At 33.5% G+C, this 12,071-nt stretch overlaps 1 protein-coding gene across 1 annotated transcript in view; it reads right to left on the bottom strand.

Annotated features, from left to right (window-relative positions):
• The window catches only part of Dnajc10 (DnaJ heat shock protein family (Hsp40) member C10), a 55,041-nt gene that overhangs the window by 15,740 nt on the left and 27,230 nt on the right, over positions 1 to 12,071 (bottom strand). Inside the window, exons 12-15 of the mRNA XM_046447446.2 lie at positions 11,442 to 11,555; positions 6,619 to 6,733; positions 2,000 to 2,127; positions 1,610 to 1,726 (exon numbers count right to left, since the gene is read on the bottom strand). Coding sequence (XP_046303402.1) covers positions 1,610 to 1,726; positions 2,000 to 2,127; positions 6,619 to 6,733; positions 11,442 to 11,555 — 474 coding nt within the window. The remainder of the gene's footprint in view (positions 1 to 1,609; positions 1,727 to 1,999; positions 2,128 to 6,618; positions 6,734 to 11,441; positions 11,556 to 12,071) is intronic.

Raw genomic sequence — 12,071 nt, 5'->3', positions numbered from 1 at the left:
CAAAGATTTTCCCAAGTAATATAACCATTGTATTAGTTTCACATCTAAAAATTAGCAAGTCTTCGAATAATCAGATACCCTGTGTTAGAAACTGAATTGACACTTCTCAGAAATAAGGATGGTCAAAAATATATGAAAAAATGTTCAACACTTTTAGCAACTAGAGAATGCAAATTAAAACTACACTGAAAAACGCACTGAAATTTCATCTCACAATAGTCAGAACGGCAACAATCAAGAATACAAGTAACAATAAATGTTGGTGAGGATGATATATTGACGGTGAGGTGGCAAATAGGTGCAACCACTCTGAAAAGCAGTATGGAGAGTCTTTAGAAAGAAAGCTTGGAATGGAACCCTCATTTGATGCAGTTATCCCATTTCTCATTATATATCCAAAGAATTTTAAATCGGCACACTACAAGTGACATTGCCCCATCGATATTTAAAGTAGCAGAATTCACAACAGTTAAGCTATGAAGTCAACCTAGTTGCCCCTCATGGATGAATAGATAAAGAAAATGTGGAATATGTATACTAAGCTATAAGAAGAATGAATTTATGACATTTGCCATGGATTGAAGACTTTTACGCTAAGTCAAATAAGCCAGGCCCCCAAAGCCAAAGGTGGAATGTTTTCACACACGTGGAATGTGGAAGCAAACCCATAATTAATGGGGAGAGGGTAAGAACAGACATTTAGTAGATTAGACAAAGGGGAATAAAAGGCAGAGGGATAGGAAAAGAGTGGAATGAATCCAAAATAATTTTCCTATGTACATATATGAATACACCACAGTGAATCCCACCATTGTGTACAACCATAAGAATGGGGTCTTGGAGTAATATACATTACATGCTTGTATAATACCTCTGTCATGTATAACTAAAAAGAAATATACCCACCCCCACCCACCCAAAAAAAAAAAGAAAAAACCCACTGCATTCTAGTTAATCTTTTATGTCTTTTTCATTTTTCCTCCTACACCCTCTTCAATTGAATTTGTTACATAGAGTATCCTGAAAAGTTCTCTACATGCTAGGATTCGTATGTTTTGTGTTCATGGTATCAATTGGGTTTCCTCTGCAGTCACAGATCTGGAAATTTGATTTGCTTAAGGATCAATTTCCATCCCCGCAACCCCATTATTATTTTACAGATGGTATTATATACTTCCATCATGAGGTGTAACATGTCTGGTTTTTGTTGAAACTGAGGAGTGAATATTTACCCTAAGAAAATATTTTCATGTAAACAAAAGTTTCAAAAATTTCCTTCTGTGACCTACACTTAGAACAAATATGGGGAAAGCCAAAGGAAAAAAACTGAACTACCAAAAAGTAGTATTAAAAAGATCTTTAATGGAAAATTGCAAGCATATCATCTAGTCAAAGTATTTGCTTAACTGTGATAAATAAGACCTTATCTATATTCAACCACGTTTTCCACTCATGATTTAATCCAATCATAATTTTATCAATTTGTTGGAATGGTTACTACTACAAATAGAAAATGTATACTTGAAAAAGTACTTTGTTTTAATATTAAACTGCCCAAAGTCTCTATTTTACAAAAATATTAGAATAAATTTCTTATGCTTTGCCTTACCATGTTACAGAGTTGTCCATGAACTGTACAGTCTAGTGTACCAAATTTAAGTTGACCATAAAGAAGTGTTGATGCTTTTCGAAGCTCTGGCAATAAAGCTCGACATGGTGGACACCACTAGGAAGAAAGTATAAGCACTGAGCCAAATGAAACAAATCCCTTCAGTCTTGTAACAAGCAACATGCTAATAAGTAAGACAAACTATACTTAGTGGCATCTGTTCTGGGTATATACTTAATACTCAGAGGAGTAATTACATTGGCACTCATTCAGAAGCACGAAGTAGTAGTTCTAGTATTAACAGTCAAATCATCTTATATATCATATCCTTTTGTCATAACGAGAGAAAATATGACAATACTGAAATCTGACTGATTAAAAATAACTTACCGGGGCAAAAAAGTCAACAAGCCATGGTTCTTTGTCATTGGAAGGAAAATTTTGAGGTCCAAGTGTGGTAACATGAGAATTAACACTTTCTTTGGCAAAGGCAAGTATGTCATATAAAATCTTCTTTCCTTTAAAATTGAGTAAGAGAAAATTTAAAATCTGCATTATGCCTTTTACGTTCATAAAAACATTCAAGAATTTTACACTCAAGTTTGTCTTGTTTTAATATTTTGAGTGTAACATGTTGATAAGTTTGTCTTGTTTTAATATTTTATCAACATGTTGATTTTGGAAAGGTTTTAGTGTTCTGTATATTGCACACAAATTGGCTCTATTAGGAGTATCCCTTCCTTGCACACTCTTCTGGTTTTTGGACTAGTTAAAATGACAAGACCTCTGTGAAATGTTTCTTCATCAGAGGTAGAATAATCTTTATAGTGTTCTTTGAATTCTTTATTTACCACACTCTAACTACTACATCTGTTTCTTCAACCTAAACTAGTCTTAGGAATAAAAACCTGTATTATTAACTACCCCATAAACACTTCAAACACATTTCCTTCTAATTCTGTTCCTTTTCCCACCTTTTTTTTTTTATCATCAACCACATGGCTAAATAAGATTCTCCAGAGTGGCCTTCTCTGTCTTTGTATCATAACTTCATCTATTTTCTCTTACCGTAGCTTCAGCACCAATGCCACCACCTGAATTCAATTTACCTACAGCAGTAGCCATGCTGGTATTTGTCCCAGCCCTTAACCAATTCACTTTTTATGTTACAACCACAGTTTTTTTTAAATTTTTTTTATTTTTTAATTTTTTTTGTTGGTTGTTCAAAACATTACATAGTTCTTGATATATCATATTTCACACTTTGATTCAAGTGGGTTATGAACTCCCATTTTTACCCCATATACAGATTGCAGAATCACATCAGTTACACATCCATTGATTTACATATTGCCATACTAGTGTCTGTTGTACTCTGCTGCCTTTCCTATCCTCTACTATCCCCCCTCCCCTCTTCTCTCTCTACCACCTCTACTGTCATTCATTTCTCCCCCTTGTATTATTTTTCCCTTTCCCCTCACTTCCTCTTGTATGTACTTTTGTATAACCCTGAGGGTCTCCTTCCATTTCCATGCAATTTCCCTTCTCTCTCCCTTTCCCTCCCACCTCTCGTCCCTGTTTAATGGTAATCTTCTCATGCTCTTCCTCCCTGCTCTGTTTTGAGTTGCCCTCCTTATATCAAAGAAGACATTAGGCATTTGTTTTTTAGGGATTGGCTAGCTTCACTTAGCATAATCTGCTCTAATGCCATCCATTTCCCTGCAAATTCTATGATTTTGTCATTTTTTAATGCAGAGTAATATTCCATTGTGTATAAATGCCACATTTTTTTTATCCATTCATCTATTGAAGGGCATCTAGGTTGGTTCCACAGTCTTGCTATTGTGAATTGTGCTGCTATGAACATCGATGTAGCCGTGTCCCTGTAGCATGCTCTTTTTAGGTCTTTAGGGAATAGACCAAGAAGGGGAATAGCTGGGTCAAATGGTGGTTCCATTCCCAGCTTTCCAAGAAATCTCCATACTGCTTTCCAAATTGGCTGCACCAATTTGCAGTCCCACCAGCAATGTACAAGTGTACCCTTTCCCCCACATCCTCGCCAGCACTTGTTGCTGTTTGACTTCATAATGGCTGCCAATCTTACTGGAGTGAGATGGTATCTTAGGGTGGTTTTGATTTGCATTTCTCTGACAGCTAGAGATGGTGAGCATTTTTTCATGTACTTGTTGATTGATTGTATGTCCTCCTCTGAGAAGTGTCTGTTCAGGTCCTTGGCCCATTTGTTGATTGGGTTATTTGTTATCTTATTGTCTAATTTTTTGAGTTCTTTGTATACTCTGGATATTAGGGCTCTATCTGAAGTGTGAGGAGTAAAGATTTGTTCCCAGGACGTAGGCTCCCTATTTACCTCTCTTATTGTTTCTTTTGCTGAGAAAAAACTTTTTAGTTTGAGTAAGTCCCATTTGTTGATTCTAGTTATTAACTTTTGTGCTATGGGTGTCCTATTGAGGAATTTGGAGCCCGACCCCACAGTATGTAGATCGTAGCCAACTTTTTCTTCTATCAGACGACGTTTCTCTGATTTGATATCAAGCTCCTTGATCCATTTTGAATTAACTTTTGTGGATGGAGAGAGAAAGGGATTCAGTTTCATTTTGTTGCATATGGATTTCTAGTTTTCCCAGCACCATTTGTTGAAGATGCTATCCTTCCTCCATTGCATGCTTTTAGACCCTTTATCAAATATAAGATAGTTGTAGTTTTGTGGATTGGTTTCTGTGTCCTCTATTCTGTACCATTGGTCCACCCGCCTGTTTTGGTACCAGTACCATGCTGTTTTTGTTACTATTGTTCTGTAGTATAGTTTGAAGTCTGGTATCGCTATACCGCCTGATTCACACTTCCTGCTTAGCATTGTTTTTGCTATTCTGGGTCTTTTATTTTTCCATATGAATTTCATGATTGCTTTCTCTATTTCTACAAGAAATGCCGTTGGGATTTTGATTGGCATTGCATTAAACCTATAGAGAACTTTTGGTAATATTGCCATTTTGATGATGTTAGTTCTGCCTATCCATGAACAGGGTATATTTTTCCATCTTCTAAGATCTTCTATTTCTCTCTTTAGGGTTCTGTAGTTTTCATTGTATAAGTCTTTCACCTCTTTTGTTAGGTTGATTCCCAAGTATTTTTATTTTTTTTTGAGAATATTGTGAATGGAGTGGTTGTCCTCATTTCCATTTCAGAGGATTTGTCGCTGATATACAGGAATGCCTTTGATTTATGCGTGTTGATTTTATATCCTGCCACTTTGCTGAATTCATTTATTAGCTCTAATAGTTTCTTTGTAGAGCCTTTTGGGTCTGCTAGGTATAGAATCATGTCACCTGCAAATAGTGATAATTTAAGTTCTTTTTTTCCTATTTTTATGCCTTTAATTTAGAGCTTAATGATGCTCAGTATACTTCCTGCGGGAGAAACTATGTTAAGTTATAGTTATTATAAGAATTATTTGGAGCTTACAAAATATTTTGAGGAGCTAGAAGAGTTACAGTGCAGAAAAAAAAAAAAAAATCACATGTGAAAACATAAAGGAGTGAAAGGATCCAAAAGCAGTAGGAGCTATGATTACTGGGCAGACCATGAAAATACTCCATTTACCACAACTACTTACTGAGTTACTATGTACCATTCTAAGTGCCAGAAAAAGAATAGTGAGCAAAACAAAGTCATTGCTCCTATGCTGAGAAATCTGAAATTGAATCTAAAAGAAATTGTAGTCAAGGCAGAAAAGTGATGTGAAAATGGTGTTCTGGGTACCAACTCTGCAAACAAGATAAGGAACCAACTACAGGAGGAAGGACTAAGATAACTATAGTCCTACAGGAAAATATTTACAATAGATGAAGGAGGTGATGAACCTGAAACAAGGCAGAAAACTGACAAGAGTGAGGTCTGAGGAAGTTTCAGAGGTGAAAAAGAATAAACGTCTTTTGTAAAAATTTAGTAATTTCTAGCACTTTGAGGATCTGACATAGTTTATAAGCACTTATACTGTAGGGTTTCGTAGTAGACACAATGCATTCAAAATCTACCTAGACTCATTTCTAGTTCTTTCTCATGGGGCAAGATGCTTATTTTTCTGAGGCTGTTTTCTTATTTACTAGTGGTTGTGAAAATGGAAATAAATCTTAAGTTGTAATGAAGTTATTACAACTTAGTAGTAACTGTAAGGGTTATCTTGCCAAGCCTTTTTGATATAGTTCCTTCAGCCCAGAGGGCTTAACTTCTTTTACCTCTATATTTGTTTTGGGAAATTGAGCATTTTATACTCAATTCAAATAGCACTTTTCTTGTAATTTATGAATAATGGCTATTAAAATATTTTTTGTTTCATTATACATCTCCCTTCTCCTGATCCTACCAGACTGTATTTTAATCTTCTTGAGAGCAAAGTTTATGTCTTACAAGTTTGCAGCTCTAACAAATAACGGAGTGTTTGTTACCTATTAGGCATTTCATAAATACCTGTTATTCATTTAACTGTATTACAGTTGATGGTTTGTATCTTTCGCTACACTTGTCCTCTTTCAGGGAAGGGACTCTGATGTCTTCCAAACTCTAGGAAAACTAAAGTCCCAAATAAGCTGAAATATAGAGATGCAATTATAAATTCAAGAGAGATAACAAAGCAGTTAATGGAGAAGTATGATAGTCTAATAGCAGATAAATCCAAAAACAATGTCTAGAAATTGTCTATAATGGCTAAGATGCTATCTGTGGCACACTGGAAATTGCAGGTATTGCTTGCTTCTGCCAACAAGCAAATAAATTCCTCACTACTGTGACATGTTACCAAAAGTACTTTTGATGAAACAGTGAAAAGTTTTACTTTAAAAAGAAGGGTAAAAAGAATATGTTAATTTAAAAAGATTTTCCCCATATTTACTAACAAATGAGAACAAACATTATGTCCACACACAACAAGGTAAAAAACACAAATGGAACATTTGTATTAGAAGATAGTTATCATTTTTTCCCATTCTTACCATGATGAATTTCATATTCTTTGGTTCCTTGTCCTTTAAATACTGCTAGACAAGGCTGAAAAACATAGAGATTGCTACAGATGTCTGGTGAAGAGGAGCAGTCAAACCTTCCGACCTACAGTAGAAAGTGAAGGTTGAATTTGATGGAAACAAAATTCTTATCCATTCCACTTTTAAATATTCATAAAGACAACCCCAAAATGACACCATTCTAATGACAATGCTTCTCAACAGAAGCTAATAGGTTATTAAACAAAGAAATAGTTCATTGACAATACTGAAACTCAATTTGAAGAATACTTCTTAAAGAGTTAAAAAATCTGAGAAAATGTGAAGCAAGAAATATATCCTCCAAAAAATGTAGGGGCTGTTTATCTAATCTTGGGATGGAAGAGGATCCAAAATGAATGAATAGAAGTGCACTATGCTGTTAGCATCACAGAGAAGAACAAGGGCAACAATGGACTAAATGCAACTTGAGAAGAAATAAAAACATAAAAACCCCAAGAGAAACCCCAAAACTAAATAATTCAACTGGCGAGGTAAAAAAAACAAAACAAAGTTTCAACAATAGGCTAAAGCAAGTAAAGAAAGAATTTCTGAACTTGAAGACTTGGATAAAGAACTCCCCTCTGAAAAAAGTAAATCAAGAATATTATATCCAGCAAAGCTATTCTTAAAAAATGAAGGTGAAATCTTTCCTAGACTAGCAAAAAATGAGGAAATTAATCACCACTAGACTAGCCTTATAAGAATTGCTAAACAGAATTTTGCATCTACAAATGAAAGAATAATAACTACCATTGTGAAAACGTGCAAAGAGTAAAAGAGAAACACAAATGAAAAAAGAAACGTTATTTCTACAGAAAAGCACTAGACCGCAAAGACAATAACTGGTAGAAAGGAACAAAGAATATACAGAGAATAATTAACAAAACACAGGAATTAAGTTCTTATGTATCAATAAAAACCTCAGGGTTATTACCATAAATTGATTAAATTCTCCAATCAAAGGATTGACTACTGGCTATATATGTAAAACAAACAAGATCCAACTATTTGCTGCCTATAAGAAGCTTACTTTTCGATAAAGACCTATACAGACTGAAAGTGAACAACTGAAAAAAAGATAATTCTATGCAAACAACCAAAGGGGGCAGGAGAATTTATCAGGTGAAACAAATTTTAATTAAAAAACCAAAAAACAGAACATTACATATTGATTAAAGGGTCAACTCAGCAAGAGTATGTAACAGTTGTAAATATATATGAACCGAACATCAGACCACTCAAATATATCTAGTATTTGCTTTATGTAAAGAGAGACTCCAAAACAATACTTCATTTTAATCAATGGACAGATTAACATACAAAATGTCAAGCAAGGATACATCAGAATTGAATTATACTATAGAGCAAGTAGACCTACCATTTACAGGACATTTCATGCAACAGTTGCAGAACACACATTCTTCTCATCAGCATACAAAACATTCTCCAGGATAGACCACAAATCATACATCAAACTTCAATATATTTTTAAAAAGTGAAAATCATGCATCTTCTCTGACCACAATGAAATAAAACTAGAATTCAATAAAATATGATGCAAAACATACAGGCACCTGGACTCTGTGTTCTTGAATAACTAATGTGTCACTAAAGAAATTAAAAATAAGAAAAAAATCTCTTGATAGAAAAATGAAAAACATCAAAAACTGGGATACACAAAAGCAGTAACAAGAGATTTATAGCAATAAATACATGCACTAAATTATAAAACCTAATGATATACCTCAATGACCTAGAGAAGAAAAAGTCAAATCCCAAATTAGACGACACAAAGATCAGAACACAAATAAATGAAGCAGTAATTTACCATCAAAGATCAAGAGCTGAGGACTTCACAACTGAATGTTAAAACATCAACAAATAACTAACTCCAATTCTCAAACTATTCCAAAAGACTGAAAAGGTAAACACTGTCTAATTCACTACATGAAACCATGACCCAAACCAGACAAGAACACAACAAATAAAACTATATACCAATATTCCTGACGAACACAGATGGCAAAAATTAACAAAATACTAGTAAACTGAATCCAATAGCTCATTATGGAGATTATATACCACGATCAGGTGAGATTTAGTGCAAGGCTGATTTCAACATATATAAATCAATAAACGTGTCAACAGAATGAAGGACAAAAGATATATGATTATCTCAATAAATGCAGAAAAAAATTCTGTAAGAATCAACATTTCTTCTTGATAAAAATTCACAAATTACATACAGAAGAAATATCTCAACATATATAACAAACTTATAGCTACCATTCTATGGTGGATGGGAAAATGCTGAAAGCATTTCCTCTAAAGGATCTAGAATAGGACAAGGATGTTCATTTTCACTAGTCTTATTTCACAGAATATTGGAAGCCTTAGCAAAAGTAAATAGCCAAGAGACAGAAATAAAGGTTATCCAAACTGGAAAGAAGGAAGTCATATTATGCCTGTTTGCAGATGATATGATTTTATATATAGAAAAATCCAAACATTCCACCAAAAAACTGAACTCTTAAGTTAGTAAAGGGTACAGCACACAAAACCAACAAATTAGGAGCATTTTTATATGATTAAACTAAAATGAAATCAAGAAAGCAGTCCCACCTATAATAGCTATGAAAAAAATCTAGAAATATTTAAATCAAGGAGGTGAAAAATCTCTACAATGACATTTCTAAAACACCTATGAAAGAAACTTTACCAGGACACACAAATAATAGGACATCCATGTTCATTAATCAGAAGAATCAAAATGCCCACACTATCCAAAGCAATCTACATTTTCAATGCATTTCCGATTGAATACCAATGATATTCTTCATATGAGAAATAAACAAACCCTAAAATTCATATAGAACCACAAAGACCAAAAATAACCAAGATAATCTATGTAAAAAGAACAAAGCTGGACTAGGTGTGGTGGTGTACACTTGTGTCAATTTACTCAGGGGGCTATGGCAGGATTGCTTGAGCCCTGGAGGTCAAGGACAGCTTAACATAGTGAAACACATCTCAAAAAACAAAGATGGAAGCATCACAGTACTCAATTCCTGACTTCAAAACAGAATATTGAACTATAGTAAGGAAAAAGCCTAGTACTAGGATAAATCTTATGCACACCAATGGAATAAAATAGCTCAGAAACTAATATACATTTACACTGTCAACTGATATTTTACCAAAGTACCAAGAAGACATAGTGGAGAAACAAGAGTGTCTTCAAAAACTGGTGTTGGCAAAAGTGGACAAACACATGCAGAATAAAACTGGATCTCTTTCTCACTGCACACAAAAATCAACTCAAAATGGATTATAGACCTGAATGTTAAACCTGAAATTATGAAGTTACTATAAGAAAACAGGGGAAATCTTTCAAAATACTGGTGCACGCAATTATTTTTGGATAGGACCCAAAAGTCTCAGGCACCAAAAAGGCAAATGGGCTTAAATCAAACTAAGAAGCTTCTATTATTTCTATTAAAGAAAAATGTTAAAATAGGAAAGGATAACCTGCAGAAAAGATCTAAATAGACACCAAAGAATGACAAAAATAAATGGTCAACTGGCATATGGAAAAATGCTCAATATCACTATCAGAATAATTCAAGTGCAAACAACAAGATTACCACTCCAATCCAGTAAAATGGGCATTATCAAAAAGAAAAATCAATCCTGATGAGGATATGGAGAAAGAGGAACTCTTAAACACTGCTGGTGAAAATGTAAATTGGTACAGCCATTAAGAAAAATAATATTGAGGTTCCTTAAAAAAAAAAAAAAAACAAAAACTAAGAACTATCTTATGGTCCAGTTATCCCAGCACAAGGCACATATCCAGAGCAAATGAAATCACTGGATCAAAGATATTCTTACAATTCCCAAGTTTATCATAAGCACTAATCACAAAAGCTAAGCTATGCAATCAACCAAAGTGTGTACTGATCGATCAATGATAAAGAAAATGTGATATATATACACACACACAACAGAAAATTAGATGTTAAAAAATGTCACAGCAACATGAATGAAATCGAGGACCTCATGTTAAAAAGAGACATGTTTTCATTCACTGTGAAAGCTAAAAAAAAAAAAAAAATGTGGTCTCACAGACAATGAGTAGGACTGGGAAAAGGAGTGAGGAAAAGGGGGGAGAGGCTCGATAATGAGTACTAAAACAGTTAAACAGGAGAAATTAATAGTGGTGTTATATATAGCATGGTAGAGTATCATGCTCTACCACAATATATTTCAAAATAACTGAAGAGTCTGAAGGTTTCTAATACATAGAAATGATAAATGTTTCAGGTGAAAATGCTAACAACCCTGATATGATCATTATACTATATACATGTATTGAGTTATCATAGTGTACCCTGTTAAGTATATACAAATAATGTGCCAGTTTAAAAAAAAATTCATATTGAAATATTTTGGATACATGAGGTTAAATAAAACATGTACAAAAAAAAGGAAAAGATACTCTTCTATAACATCTTTCAGAACATCTGTAAGATACAAATTTGTCAAATGCTAGAAAAAATGAAAATTCACACTTTTAGATATCATGTCCATGTTTAATAGAAAAAACATAAATAAAAAAACAAATGAAAACCAACACAACCAAGACCAAACACTTAAGGGCTTCTTAATCTACAAAGTCAATAAACATTTTTGTTATTTAAAATTTAATCATATGTATTGGACTAACAAGGAAGCACACCATCAGAAGACAAGGCAAAATACATTTTTCTTACCTGAATATGATCATTTTTAAGTAGAGTTTTCAGTTTTTTCAACTCAGGATCATCTGAATTTTCATTTTTTCCAAAATAAAAAAATAAGAGCCACCGATGATGTGCCAAACGATCCTTGAAAGTGGTAAAGAAACATCAGATGGGAAATTCCAAGGTAGATCTAATCTTTATTTCTTTGACTTTGAGGTTAGTTTTAGCTATCCTGCTCAGTTACAAATATAATCTAAAATCTAAAATCCAGACCATTCATGCTCTTATTTTATAGCTTACTGGGAATAATGCTATGTAAATCAATTTTATAATATTATAGGTGGCTAAATCATTGAGTCATAAAATGTTCAAGCAGATGACTGTGCCAAGAAAAAAATATAGTTTAACTAATATACAGCTAAAATTTTGGGGAGGGGTTGAAGAAGTAAGTTTTGCAGGTTTAATAAAACTTATATTTGGTAGAAATATATACTTGGATAGCTCTGGGATCAGAAAGTAGAATACATGATTCTAACTGAATATTTCTAAGAATTCTAATCACAAATAATGCTTAGTTTTCAGTGAACAACAGAAAGAGTACTATAAGCAAGAACATTAAGTTCCAATTCAGATCCAAAGTTCCTTTGTGATCAAAATCTT

The sequence above is a fragment of the Marmota monax genome, unplaced genomic scaffold, assembly GCF_021218885.2.
Source record: "Marmota monax isolate L192 unplaced genomic scaffold, Marmota_monax_Labrador192_F-V1.1 WCK01_AAM20220418_F8-fsc00007, whole genome shotgun sequence".
In the NCBI taxonomy this organism is placed as follows: Eukaryota; Metazoa; Chordata; class Mammalia; order Rodentia; family Sciuridae; genus Marmota; species Marmota monax.
This window is presented reverse-complemented; position numbering and strand designations above follow the sequence as displayed.